This window comes from Mauremys mutica, chromosome 25, assembly GCF_020497125.1.
Source record: "Mauremys mutica isolate MM-2020 ecotype Southern chromosome 25, ASM2049712v1, whole genome shotgun sequence".
NCBI lineage: Eukaryota > Metazoa > Chordata > Testudines > Geoemydidae > Mauremys > Mauremys mutica.
In genome coordinates this window covers 7,167,414-7,181,105 of record NC_059096.1, presented here as the reverse complement: position 1 = coordinate 7,181,105, position 13,692 = coordinate 7,167,414, and the positions used below count along the sequence as shown (strand labels likewise).

The following is a 13,692-nucleotide window of genomic DNA, read 5'->3' as shown; positions in this document are numbered from 1 at the left end:
CAGCCCTGCCTGCAGCAATAACCTCGCACAGCTGTAGCTCCGGATGGGCTTTCCATACCGAACTACGGCAGCAACATCTGGTGGCCACAGAAAACATGACAGCTCCTGCACAGATTCTCCAGAGGTCAAACCCAGATTATCATCATTGGTACTGGGGGAGCACCTAACAGCCCCCTCACGGACCCAGACCCCGTGTGCTAGGAGCTGTACAAACACAGAATGAAGAGATGCAGGGCAAGGCCAAAGGGCTGTGGCTTATTATTAGTTAGATTTCTGCCCTCCTGTAGCCCAGCCTGTGCTTTGTATCATTAGCCCCCACTGCACCACGACGGAAAAAAAACCTTCTTTCCTTTCTAGGTGATGCAGTTTGCAAATGGGTTCGTGTCAGCACCCAGTGGGCCAGATTCCGTTCCCCGGGATGCTGGCGAAGCGTCTTCCACAATTTGGCTGTAACGAATCCAAAGGAGGTTTCCTTACTGAGGCAGCTGGCCGCTGACGGACCCTGGCGTGCCCTGGCTCCCAGGCTAACCAACAACCCACCTTTGCTGCCCCGTGTCACCATGTAGGCCCTGGCCAACCCGCAGTTTCAAAAGCAGCTGTGCATTAGACTCCGTTGCTCTGGCTTTGTGCTGGCAGAAGCAGGGCTGCCCAAAGGATTCAAGGGGCCTGGGGTCTTCGCGTGGGAGGCCCCTGCTTCGGCAATAATTCAGTGGCGGGGGGGTCCTTCCGCTCCAGGACCTGCCGCTGAAGTGCCCCAAAGACCTGCGGCGGGGGCTCCCCGCTGCTGAGTTGCCGCCAAAGACCCGGCACTTCGGCGGTGGGTCCCGCTTCGCCGGTAATTCGGCGGCAGGGGTCCTTCCAGCCCAGGGCAGAAGGACCCCCTGCCGCCGAAGATCCAGAGCAGAAGAAGCTCCGGGGGTCCAGGCCCTCCAGAGCAAGGGAAGGACCCCGCTCCAGAGATCCCAAAAAACTCTCTTGAGGGCCCCTGCGGGGCCCAGGGCAAATTGCCCCACTTGCCCCCCCCCGGGTGGCCCTGGGCAGAAGTGAGAGAAGTATCAGACCTGGTGTCCTGAGCCCCCTCACTCTATTTATAGTCCAGAAGGTGCTTGGTAGGGACGGGCAGCATGGCCTAATGGAGAGCACCACAAATAAGCTCTCCACAGTGGTGGGTTGTAGTCCCAGCCCTGCTCCTAGCACCTCACCTTCCCCTTCTGTAAAACGGGGAGAAAAACTGACCGCCTTTGTAAAGCGCTTTGAGAGCTGCTAATGAAAAGCGCTACGCACGGTTAATACCCGGAGTGTGCAGCTCTGGTTTAATCCTGGGTGGAACTGTAGGAAACTGCATGTTACAAATCAAGGAGCAATTTTTATTTGACACCATCATAACTGCTCAAGCATATTCACATCAAGGCGCAGTGACTCCAGACCTCCAGTACCATAAAAGAAACGAACTCCAGTGATCAACAGCAAAAAAAACAACAACCCAACCCCAAATACACGCTTAATAATTTAATACCCCCAGCCGAGGGCACCGAGGGAGTGTCAGAGAGTGGTCAGCGTAGGAAACCGTCAGTCTTGCAGGCTCCATTATTGTAAACCAGGGTGACACCCCCCCATTAAAGCATTGTGTGATGCCTGCAAGAATGTCCCCCAGCAAGAGCGCGGCAGCGGACCGTGGCCAGCGGCTAGGGCGTGCTGGGAATGGAACGTTCCAGCCGACGGAGCTATAGCACGAAAACTCAGCTGCACGGCTGGGATGGGAAAGGGAGGCCCGGTGATGCCTGCAGCAAGCCGAGGGTGCCACGTGGGGGCAGCAGCGCGCTGACCGGGGCAGGACCCAGGTGGCGTCTCGCAGCTAAACAGCGACGCAGTGGCAGGATCAGCGTTAACTCTGGGACAGCATCCCAGGCCAGGCCTTTCCTGTTGTAGGACCCTTGGGGTCAGGCCCTGTGCTGCTCCCTAGGAGAAGCTGGAGAGGGGACCACCGGCTCTAGGCTTAAGCAGATCCAGCCACCAGAAAGTGGGGAGCACGAAGGGGCGGAGGCTGGTGCTGCAGCTACAAAGAGCCGGGAGGCTCCCCCCACTTAGCACCTCCCTAGCCACGGGCAGGTTCAGCAGGACTCCGAGCCGATTCTCCTGTCGCTGCATCGGCTCCAGCAGGGCTAACGGGAGGGGTAGGGCAGCGGGTGAGGCATAACGCCCCACAGGGATCAAGGCTGCGGTAGATTCAAATCAGCCCCTGCGTTTTAAGGCTCAAAGCGAGATCCCAGCCTGCAGCCTCGGGGTGGGGGTGGGGGGTGAGAGTTGGGGCTCACGGGGCCCAGAGTCTGTTCCTTCAGAGGATTCAGTAAGGATCAGGCTGGTTACACAGCAAAGCCCCGGGCGAAAAGAGCCCTTACCTGTCCCATCCTTGAAGGGGAGCCGAGACCTGCTGCTTGCAAGGCGATGGGGAGGGACCATCCCGCGGCGATGACAAAACCTGCCCCTGCCTCCCCCCACAACGTCCACCCTTCCCAGACCAAAAGCATGGCTCTCCGTGAGCCGCACCCCAGGAACAAGCGGCTCCCCCGGAGAACAGCTGCTCCCCGCTCCACCAAAGAACGGCCAGGGGACAAGCAGGGAAAGGTACCAGTAGCACTCACAGAAGAAACTCCAGTGGCAAAACATCCAGTGTCCAGTGCGGCGCACAGAGGGGGCCGTGATGAGGCTGAGAGGCGTTGCCTTGGCAGGGGCAGGGGGTTCCGAGTATTGGAGCCACTTCCCCTCTTCTGTCCAGGTGCAGAATGCCAGGGTCAGGGCTTAACAGGGAGCAACCTGCCAGAGGCTGAGCGCGGGCGTGTGCCGGGAAGCAGCGGCGACCATGAATGTGCACCAAGGAGCGCCCGGGTCAGGGTGAGCGTCTGTGTGCTGCGTCCGCCACCACACGCGTGAATCGGTGCAAGTGAGTTCGTGCACGAGTGGCCGTGCGTGCAGACGGATCCAGGAGGAGGAGGAGCGTCCGTGTGCAAAGAGTTGAAGCGGGAGGCTGGGCACCGTACACTAGTCATCTGCGTGCAAGCGTGGGACGGGGGTGGAGGGGAAGCCATGTGGCTCGTGGGCGGCTCGGGGTCTTGGCACAACCCACAGCAAAATGCCGTAAGCTTCCAAGTGTGTGCGGGGACTTGATTGCACAAGAGATCATCTCCGCACGTGTGCGCGCACGGGGGGTGTGTGGAAAGGGCAGGCAAAACATTGCTCTGTGCACCCAAGAGCATCGGGTAAGACCCACCCGTGCGTGCACAAGGGCACAGCCGAGATGCAGCGGGGTTGTGCGAGACCACACGCTGTCTGTGCGTAAGGAGGCACTTTGCCGTACAGGTGAGCGTGACAGAGAGCGCGAGAGCTGGGTGAGGGCTGGGGCCCAGACAGAACACACAGCAATTGTGCCCAGGTAGAAGAGTGTGTCTATATGTGTGAAATAATCCATTTGTGCAAAACAAAAAGCCCCTCGTGTTCCCACTGCCGGGTCTCGTGTTGCACGGCTGCTCCCCAGGATGTGTAGCTTTCTCCCAGCCCCTCGAGAAAGCGTTGGGGTTGCCGTTCTATGCGGTTGTATAACGTAGCATAAATAACATGTCCCTCGCTGGCAGGGGGCTGGTCCCTGGGCTATTTACACCCAGCAGCGACGTGGTCACAGGAGCAAGCCGAGCAGACGGGGTGGCGGGACGGGGAGGGAGGGGTCAGTAGTACTTCTCCGACTCCTGCCAGTTTGTTACCCAGTGTTTCTTGTGCTTCCGGGGCAGGAAGCCGTCAGCAGGCCGGTAGCGCTCCTCCTGGCGGATCCGCACCGCGTGGTACTTGGGCATGACCCGGTAATAGCGGGTCCGCTTGAAGAAGTCGCACTGCACAGAGGGGAGAGGAAGGGGACGGAGGTTAGCATCAAACTTCAGTGGGTAGAGAAAGAGAGAAATCAGAAAGAGGAAGAGAAATCAGGGACAGAAATCAGTGGAGAGAGAAATCAGGGACAGAAATCAGAGAGGGAAGAGAAACCAGGGACAAAAATCAGAGTGGGAGAGAGAAATCAGAACTAGAAAGAGAAATCAGGGACAGAAATCAGAGAAACATCAGAAAGAAATCAGATAGAGCACGTGAGATCAGAGAGAAAAATGAGCGTGAAATCAGAGAGATGAAAGGGAGAAAAAGACCAAAGAAAAGAGGGAAAGAAAAAGATCCGAAAAATAGAAACAACAGCAAACGAGAAAAGGGAGACAGACAGATTTTGACTCTTTCCCTGGCAGGAGACACAACAGAATCCAGAGGCTGCTCTGAGAAACAGTGACACTGGAACAGGGGAGACAGACATTAGCGTTAGTTAAACCGCAGCACAGTTGGACAGATGGACACAGCTGGACGGCGTGCGTGGAATCGCTGGTTCTCTTTCCTGTCCGCAGTTCTATCCCCTGGGCAGTTTGCAGCCGTTTGGTCCTTCATGGGAAGATCCGGACTCCCCCATTCTGCATCAGCGCCCCCTCACAGCAGCATCCTGGGCCATTGTTCTACCCTTCTCTTTATTAGGGTTTCTTCTGACTCTGCCCACTGGGGAAGCTGTCCCAGGCACAGGGCTCAGCCCGCGCCACCGAGCAGGTGAGGAATAGTGACGCGTCAGGCACGAGGGTGGCGATGCCCTTTCGGCATCACTAATCCAGCCGTGCAAAGAGTGCAAATGGTCACGTGGTGCCACAAAGGGGCAGCATCCTCTCCCTCCTCCCCTCTCCAGGTTTGGTGCTGTATTCTCCCCCTACACACACACACACATACACACACACACACACACACACACACACACACACCCCCTATGGAGCCTGTGCAGAACCCAGCTGCAGGTGGAGGGGAGCCACGGAAAAGCAGAGGGGGATTAGGGGTGGGGGAGTGCCAGCGAAAGTGCAGTCAGACGATTTGCTCCCTGGCTGCGACTGTATCAGACCAGACCACACACAGAGACTCAGTGGAAAGTCAGTGGGCCCCTCAACGGAGACATGAGACATCCCAGACAGGGGGGTTAATAGGAGAAGGCAGGACAGACAGGGAGGAAGTGAGACGTCAATATCCCATAGGCCCCTCCCCTTTGCATGTTGCCCCGCCCCCCGCTCATTACCAAGAGGATGGAGTGGGCTCTCAGGGCAAAGGGGCAGCCCTGAGCTAGTAGTCGTCAGTCAGCCGCTCCGTTTCAGACGGCTGGATCTTCATCTCCGCTTTCTGGCCCTTGGCCTCGTACATGGCGCGGGTGCTCGCCCTCCGGAAGAAGCCGCACTACGAGGAAGCAGGTGACACCGGTCAGGGGCAGCGGGCGGCGAGAAATCCCTTGGGAGGAAATGCTCCTGCCCAGAAGTGGCTGCTTCTCAGTGGCAGACGGGCTGATCTCTGTGGGTATCGATTTATAAAGGGCTTTGGGAGCCCTGCGGAGCAGGGCCGGATGGGGGAGGCAGGTTAGGGATATGGATGTAATTCCTAATCAGCAGGGTCTTTTCGGCTTCCTACTGACCAAGCTCAACTGATCCCTGCTCTGAGAGACGGCCCCTTCTGACTCACCTGATCCGCTCCCCCATAATGCCCGAAATACCCGTTCGCTCCTGCTAGCCTAGTGGAGCGGAAGCAGCAATCCGGAGTCTATTCCGGATCATGCATCATCAATTAAGTCCCTACTGTGGAACTGAAGAGAAAAAAACCAGCTTGACTCTCAGATCCCCAGGTGGAGCAGTCCAGTGGGGTGGGAATGGAAACAAAGGTGGCTTTACACCACATTTTAACCTCCAGGATTCTGGGGCTGGTGGGATAAGGTACAGCCGCCTAGGGGACAGCTCTAATTTACACCCCAAGGGACCATCGTGTAGTCGAGAACAGCTGGAACTCAGAGCAATGCAGCCACACCCCGACCATTCCTGGAGCATGTACCTAGCATATTCTAGTGCTGGGAGGAGCGCAGGGCAGCAGTGTTGGGGGATTCCCCAAGTTGGGGTGATCTCTGGGGTTTCCAGCTCCTCTCTGCCGCCCAGAATCAGGGCTGCTATCTTGCGAAGCAGTCAGCGGCGATCCCCGAGAGAGGAGAAGTCACTTTCCAGAGCGGAACGGTATTTACACAATACAGCCGGAACACCAGACGTGCAATCCCACGGGGGTATTTACACAGCTCACCAGGTCCCAGGGGAGGCTCGTGTCGATCCCTGCTCCAAACGACTGATGGACAAGCCCCAGAGACAGCAGCCCAAAACTTCCTCAGCCCCTCCCCCAAAAATGGCAGTTTATCCCCATTTGCTAGAACCCAGTCAGGCTAAGCAGGGGTGGCCCGGCCAGCTCCGAGGAAGAGCTCAGATGCTGCTGCAGGGAGTGATGCTGATGATTCAATAGGGGGCGCTGTTCTCACTCAGCCACGCCCAGGCATAAGCCCAAGGCTCCCGACTATCAATCATTCCATGATGCCTCAGATAAGTGGGGCGTTAACCCCATTCCACCTGGGGTAATTACAGTTAGTCAGTCTCCCCTAAATCCCCTTCTGATGCTCTTCCGCATCCTAGCCGTGTGCTGTTAAACAGCGGCCATGCTCCACCCCAGAGGTGGCTGCATCTCAGTGGCGGGCGAAGAGATCTCGGTGTGTCATCTGCAAAGGACTTCGGGACCCTTCACGATGAAAGGCTGCGGGGTCACCAGCCCAGCCTGACGGTCTCTAGGCTGAGAATCTCTTGAGAAGCAGCTTTCTAAAGGACCCGCGCGGTGCTGCAATTGGGGGCACTGGAATGCGTTACAGATGCAGTCACCGGGTTGCAGGGCTCACGGTCCACCAGTGTCTTGAGCATGCCAGGCCTCAGCACGGTTCCCACAGCTCCATCACTCACTCCCAGCGGCTCCCGTATCAGCCTAGACGGAGAGCAGGAGTCCCTCACCCCCACCCTCTGCTCCGAAGGGAACCGCAGCCCCTCTCACCTTCCACAGCAGCAGGATGATCAGCCCCAGCAGCAGCAGCCCTGCCCCTACCGCCACAAGCACCAGCCACAGCTCGATCTCCGCCGGCTGCTCCTCGACCAGCTCCGAGTCGATGTCCACGAAGAACTGGGGGCCAAACGCAATGAACAGACAGGATGGGACGGCAGCTGCACAACTGTGCACTGGGCTGGCGGCGCGGGAGCTCCCGACTATTGTAGTCCCAGCCTCTCCCAGCAGGAGGCGCTGTCGGGGATGGTGCAGGAGACCTGGCTATGGAGGCGGGGGGGACTCCCAGCTACTGCAGTCCCAGCCTCTCCCAGCAGGAGGCACTGTGGGGGGTGGCCCAGAAGCGCTGGCTATGGGCGGGGGAAGCTCCCAGCTACTGCAGTCCCAGCCTCTCCCACCAGGAGGCACTGTGGAGGATGGTGCAGGAGACCTGGCTATGGAGAGGGGGGAGCTCCCAGGTATTCCGGTGCCAGCCACGTCCAGCCGGAGGTGCCGGAGGGAAGAGCAGGCAAACACACGCCCTGCCCCCAGAGAAGGGAGCAATCCGGGCTGACTCACCTGCACCGTGTGGTTCTTCATGTTGACGGTGGGAACGTTCGTCTTGAGGAACAGCGTCGCCAGCCCCGTCACCTTGACACGGTCGAAGTCACTGAACTCCTGCGCAGCCCGGGGAGACAAGAGGGGGAGGGGGAGGGGGAAATGGGGCGGCTTGTAACCTGGGCCAGGAGTGTGTATCTCCGCTTTAACACAGCCACCCCCCCGCACCCATCCCTCCCCCACACCTTGGTGCCGATAACCCCGACGGCCCTGCAGGCCCAGCGTCATCCTTGGAGCAGGTACTGCCTGGCCAAGCTTCCCCCAGGGGCCAACCCCAGGCGAGACGGCCCTTGGCCTCGCTGCAGAGATTGCTGGGAATGGGGACGCGCGATGCCCGCTGGAGGACGGGATGGAGGGGTGGCCATTGCCGGGAACCCAGCTGAGACCTCCCAACTCATTGCATGCAATGTCTGGTCACTGCCTGCCCTCCATCAGATCCCGGCCAGCAGCCTAGAGGGGTCTGGCTCCACAGGAACCCAGGCAGTGCCGGACCAACCATCCATCCCAGCACCCCGTCTCTGACAGCAGCCAGCACCAAGAAACCCCTGCAGTGGGCAGAGGTGGAGGCATCTGCCCGCCACCATGGTCTCATCCTGATAGTGCAAGATCCAATTTTATCTTGGGGCAGTGAGTTCCGCCGACTAATTGTGCTTAGTTAGTGTGACTACGTCTGTCATGAATTTTAAATATCTCATCACCGATTCCTGCCCCCGTTGATAAACTCCACCCTCCCAGAGCACCCCGGGCAGTTTGGTGCTGACCTCGATGAAGGTGCTGTTCCACACCCGTGCTCGGACGCTGACGTTCGTTACGTGCCTGGCGTCCCGGATGGGGCACTGGAACCAGATGCAGTGGGACGTCCCCTTGGAGCAGCTCTGGGGGCAGGAAACAAAAGACGCTGGCGTGTTAGTGGGCGGGTCCAGGTGGATGTACATAAGAGGGTCTTCCCAAGGGGAAGCGTCTCTGTGCCAGAGCAGCCCACCCAGCCAGTAACGCCCTCTCAAGGCTGGGCTAGGAGCTTGTGAAGAGACATCGGGGTGGGAGAGTTTCTGAAATGAATCATCAATGCTGGATGGTTACACCCCAACACCACAGGCAGAACATCGGTCAGTTACAGGCCTGATCAGCTGACATTCTTGGACACCACACCGCTGTACCCCATGCAACAGGCTGTGGGAGACAACTGCCCTCTAGTGGGCACAATCAGAACTCCTCAACCACGTGTCATAGGCCTCGCACCGCCACCAGCTAGCGGAGATTCCCCCTGAGCTCTTGGGCTCCTGAGCGGGCACAGTTGGGGTCTATCCCACAGTCATTGTCTCTGGAGTTGGGGTGCGTGAAGGACAGGATACGGATCGCGCTGGGTGTGTGAATAGTGAGACTCTACCAGGGACCCCGGCTCTCCTCCGGGGCCGGGCTGAAGCCGCCACGAGACCAGCACTCACCAGCAGCGTTTCCGACTTGGCTTTCTTGGAGGCAGCGAGGGTGACGGGGGGGTGGGTCTGCAGCGCCGCCTCCAGGTCGCGCTTCTGCCGGGCGGAGGCGCCACCATCCAGGAGCTGGAAAGGAAGCGAGCCGGTTACACTCCTCCGGGGTCTGCACCTCATGGGGGGCTGAGCACTCTCCCGTACCTGAGGACGCAGGGCAGGGCAGAGGGTGCATGGGCTGGTGACCCCTTGCCAGGGCTCAGAGTCCACCTACCTGGTCCCCCACCTCTCCGGGGCAGAGGACACAGGAACCACCGGCCTGACTCCCTCCCCAGAGGTCTCCAGGGCAGAATCAGGGCTTTGGGATGGCGCTGCTCCCCGGGGGGCGGTGGGTGCCGTCGCAGTGCTGCCAAGTGCAGCTGCGGGGTGGGGAGAGGCAGGGCAGGGCAGGGCGAGCCAGAGAAGAGGAATGACAGGCGAGGGAGAGGGCGCACTGGCGGGCGGGGAGCAGGGGCCGCCGGGCTGCAGAGCCTGACTCACGGTGAGGTTGAGGGGGTTGATGACGCCCCCCGGTGGCCGGCAGCGCCAGCTCCCCTTGCCGCTCACGAGGATCTCCGTGGGGTACAGCAGCCATTTGCCGTTGTGGATTTCGTAGGGCCACTCGAAGCCCAGGACGATGGTGCCCAGCGAGCCCAGAGACTCCCCCTTGGTGCTCACCTGCAATGCAAAGCCCAGTTGGGACATGGCCGCCGCCGTCACCCCCGGCCCCGCCCCATCGGGAGCCTCCGTACCTGGAAATCGAACCTGACCGGGCTCCCCACATCCAGCTCGCTCTTCATGGCCGACTCCCCCATCACCTTCCCGCTGAAGGACGTCTGGAGGGGCCGGGACGTCCTGCCAGGGAGGAGAGCGGCTGGGGTCAGCGGGGCAGGGGCCGTGGGGCAGACGGGGAGACCGGGCCGGAGAAACGGGCACACGATGGGCAGTGGGGAGTTGCTGGGATCAGCACGGACTAGGCTCAGAGCTGGAAGTGGCAGGCTGGGCTTGGGGGGCCCGGGGCTGGGCTTGGGGGGCCCAGGGCTGGGCTTGGGGGAGGCCCTGGGTGGGCCCAAGCTGGGCACGGAGGGCTTAGACCCAGGAGCATCCCAGGCTGGGCAGATGGAAGCACAGTCTGGGGAGACACATGCAGTCAGGGTCTCTTCATCAGTGGGATGCAGCCAACCCCTGCCCAGCCTCCTTATGGGGCGCCAGTCCCTGAGCAGGGTGAGCTGTGGGGCCCAGAACCCCAATTCACACTCCAGTTCTCGCTGGAGACAGAGGCGCCTCCCGGGGGCTGGAATTCGGGGACCCAGGAACCCGCTGAACCGAGGGCGGCGTGAGCCCCCGAGATACGCACATGGTGAGAGACGCCTGGACGGTGTAGTCCACGAGCAGCTCGGCCCACACTGGCTGCAGATCCTCCTGGTAACTCAGCCTGCCGAGACAGGGCCGAAATAACATTACAGGGGCCCTCGGTACCTCGCTCCCTGCCCCGGAGCAGAGATCCAGACACACACGAGGTTCTTCAGCCAGACCCCATGAGCCTCAGAGTCTGTAGGGGGCGCTCTCTGCCCTGAGCCCATGCTGACCCCAGAGCGGCGCTAGGGGGCGCGGCCGTGCAGGGAATGGTGTGGGTGACTCCAACTCCCCAGCACAGGGATAGGGGGCGCAGCAGGGGCTATTTTTCCAAGTTGGTCCTGATTTCCGGTGCTCATTAAAGGCCCCGTGGCATTCTGGATGCCCCGGTGTCCCGGCATAACTCAGGGAGCTGCAGTCCACCTGGCCCGCGGTGTCACCTGGCTACAGCACTCGCGTTCGTTTCCTTTCCGAGACTGCTGCGTAACGTTGCTACGCGCTGTTAATTAGCTGCCCCGTTCCCCCCCAGAGGTGGCTGCCTTTCCATGGCAAAGTGCTGCAGGGTTGGGGGGGCACTATGGAAAAGCCTGGCCTTGCTTCCTGTTTTCTCTCCTGCCAGCCGAGCTGCTTCAACTCACTCATCCAGCACCCCTCCCCCTTGCAGATGGACCCCCACCCTCCGCGCCCCTCCAGGGGACTCACGTGGAGAGCTGGAGCTGGGCCATGACCTCGCGGGTGTCCAGGGTGATGTTGATGGCTTCGAAGGTGATGATCAGCTCTGCCTGCAACAGAGGAGCCACAGCGCTCAAGGCCAGGTCCCCATGGAGCTGTGCCTGGCACAGGCTTTACCAACCAGGCTGGCCCCGTCGGCGGGCACCCCCACCCCCCTGCCACAGACCCCTGGGGTGGGGGAAGCTCAGATCTCATTGAAACACCCACCATGGGGGCCGTGGACACCTGGCACCCACCCCCACCCACGCTGCAAGAGTCCCAAGGTGGTGGGTGCCCAAAGGCTGCCATGCCCCCCCCCCGAGGCTTCTTGTCCTAGCCCCATAGGCTGCCCCACTGGGCGGTGCCCCTTCCCCACCCCCACGGGACCCTGCCCTCTGAGCCGGGGCGTGTGGGGCCGGACGGCGCTCACCCTCTGGTTCTTCTTGAAGGGGTTTCCCAGGTCACACAGCACCGTCTCCTCAAAGGTGCAGGCGCCACTCTGTGGGGGGGGGGGAAGGGGGCGTCACCATCAGCTCGGCCCATGAGCCCAGCCCCGCCACAGAGACACCTCCCCATCCGAGCGCCTCCTGCCCCCTGCCACTCCCCCCCAGCCCAGAAAGACACCCCCGCCCCCAGCCACCCACCTCTACCTGAGAAGCAGCTGCCCCATCTGGGAGCAGGATGCACCTGGGGGCCGTCCCCGGACCTTGATACCCACCACCCCCGAGGGTGCCCCCTTCCCCATCCTGGGAGCAGGGCACTGAGAGAAGGGACAGCCAGCCCCATATCCCACCCCCCAGCCCATAGCCAGGGCTTTGGCCTCCAGGCTGTCTGCCTGCCCCCCCCACCGCAGTAACTGGCTGCACGTCGACCGGGTGCCCCTCGCCAGCCCTGATGGAGCATGGCACCTCTCAGCGGTGGGCACAAGCCGCGTCCCTCCTGCCCTCCCCACGGGCTTTAAACCAGGAGAGATTAGCGACCCGGGGCTCAGCCGGACAGACAGAGGCTCCTCCACCTGCAGGGCCGGGTGGACGGCTGCCAATGGGAGGTACGGGCGGAGAAGGAAGCGGGGGGGGGGTTGGCACAGAGGACGGGGGCTGGATGGAGGATGCCATGGCGGCCAGGGAGTGTCCCTCAGAGTGCGGACCAGGCGGGGCGGGCAGCAGGGGAAGGGGGTTCCTTACGGGCCGGACGGAGGAGGGCAGCAGGGCAGGGGGCACGGTGATGTTGAGCAGGGCCTCGTGGGCGTCCTCGCCGTTGGTGCTCGTCGAGGGGGCGTTGGTGACGTTGACGCTCAGGTGCAGCTTCCTGACGTCCCGGCTGTACTGCAGCACCTGGGTCCCGTTCAGCCTGCGCCAGAGAAGGGACCATGCTCAGCACGGGGGCACCGGCCGCCAAACGGGCAGGGGGCGACAATCCCCCTACATGAGGGGAACTTCTCTGGGTCCCACCTGGAAAGAGAGGCTCTCCCCCCACCCGCAGCAGGCAGGGCCCAGGCAGGGATGCTTTCCCCCAGTGCGCAGGTAAGGGGCCGTTTAGGCAGAGGCAGCTCCCCCCTTGAGCTGGCTCCGTGTGCCCGGGAAGGGGGCATGGTGCCAGGGCAGGCTCTGCCCTTCTCTCACCGGGGCAGCGGCTGGTTCTGCTCGTTGACGAAGGCGCACTGCAGCTGCAGGTTGCTGTTACACTTGTTGTCCAGGCCGCATTCTTTCTGGAAGTTAATCTGACAACGGCATTGGTCATTCACTCGCGCTGCCCCGAACCAGCACAGGGCAACCCACCCCGCTCGGCATTAAAGCACGGGGCCTCCGCCGCTTGAGCTGAGGGAGGCACTCCACCACCCAGCGGCAGCAGTAGGCTGTTATCCTGTAGCCGGGATGCGGCACACCCCAGTGCTAGTGTGGATTATAGAAACGTGTTTCCATTAGAAACCGCCCTACAGCAGGGCAGGGCCTCAGAGACTTGGAGGCAGGCCGGTTATAACCAAGCAGCTGACGCCTGCCTCCTATTCACATGGAGCCAGTGTCAGAGCCAGGAATGGAACCCAGGAGTCCTGGCTCCCAGTCCCCTGCTCAGACCCCATCCACACAGAGGCAGGGCCACAGCTGGGAATGGAACCCAGGAGTCCTGGCTCCCCTTTGCTCAGACCCCATCCCCACAAGCCTCTCCACCCCACACCCTACAGCAGAAACAGGTTCAAAGCCCTAAAAGCAGGCGCTGCACAGGCGCCATTCCCCTCGGCCCGGCCCAGCTCCCTCCCTTCCCTGTCGCTCGGCAGGTCCGGCCCACCTCGGTGTGGTTCTCCCGGGGCTGATCCTCATTCAGGACGGGGAAGGCGTTGAGGGAGCGGGGCCCCAGCTGGAAGCGCCTGGTCTTCTCCTCCAGGGCGTAGTTCATGTGCAGCGCTATGGGATGCATCTTGTCCCGGATGTTCTCCTGCAGGAAGGACGGCGGGTTTCATTGCCGGCGATAACGACGATCCTGCCCCGGCCGGCGCAGATCAGACCCAGCAACTGGGGCTCCCTGGGGGCCGGATCCTCCAGGCCCCCCCATGCACGCTGAGTCCTGATTTAATCAGGGGGTCCTTGGCTTTTCTGCTGCC

The 13,692-nt window shown here is 61.2% G+C and overlaps 1 protein-coding gene across 2 annotated transcripts in view; it reads right to left on the bottom strand.

Annotated features, from left to right (window-relative positions):
* Window positions 1-1,346: 1,346 nt before the first annotated feature.
* Window positions 1,347-13,692, bottom strand: part of ITGA3 (integrin subunit alpha 3) — a 43,183-nt gene continuing 30,837 nt past the window's right edge. The window contains exons 13-26 of one of the 2 annotated variants that reach the window (XM_044999617.1): window positions 13,380-13,526; window positions 12,716-12,813; window positions 12,278-12,443; window positions 11,524-11,592; window positions 11,085-11,164; window positions 10,384-10,461; window positions 9,779-9,881; window positions 9,528-9,704; window positions 9,006-9,119; window positions 8,322-8,435; window positions 7,522-7,620; window positions 6,958-7,083; window positions 5,135-5,289; window positions 3,744-3,881 (exon numbers count right to left, since the gene is read on the bottom strand). In XM_044999617.1, coding sequence (XP_044855552.1) covers window positions 5,179-5,289; window positions 6,958-7,083; window positions 7,522-7,620; window positions 8,322-8,435; window positions 9,006-9,119; window positions 9,528-9,704; window positions 9,779-9,881; window positions 10,384-10,461; window positions 11,085-11,164; window positions 11,524-11,592; window positions 12,278-12,443; window positions 12,716-12,813; window positions 13,380-13,526 — 1,482 coding nt within the window. In that variant the 3' untranslated portion in view covers window positions 3,744-3,881; window positions 5,135-5,178. Of the gene's footprint in view, window positions 3,882-5,134; window positions 5,290-6,957; window positions 7,084-7,521; window positions 7,621-8,321; window positions 8,436-9,005; window positions 9,120-9,527; window positions 9,705-9,778; window positions 9,882-10,383; window positions 10,462-11,084; window positions 11,165-11,523; window positions 11,593-12,277; window positions 12,444-12,715; window positions 12,814-13,379; window positions 13,527-13,692 lie in introns of both variants that reach the window. The other variant, XM_044999616.1, reaches the window with a different exon arrangement.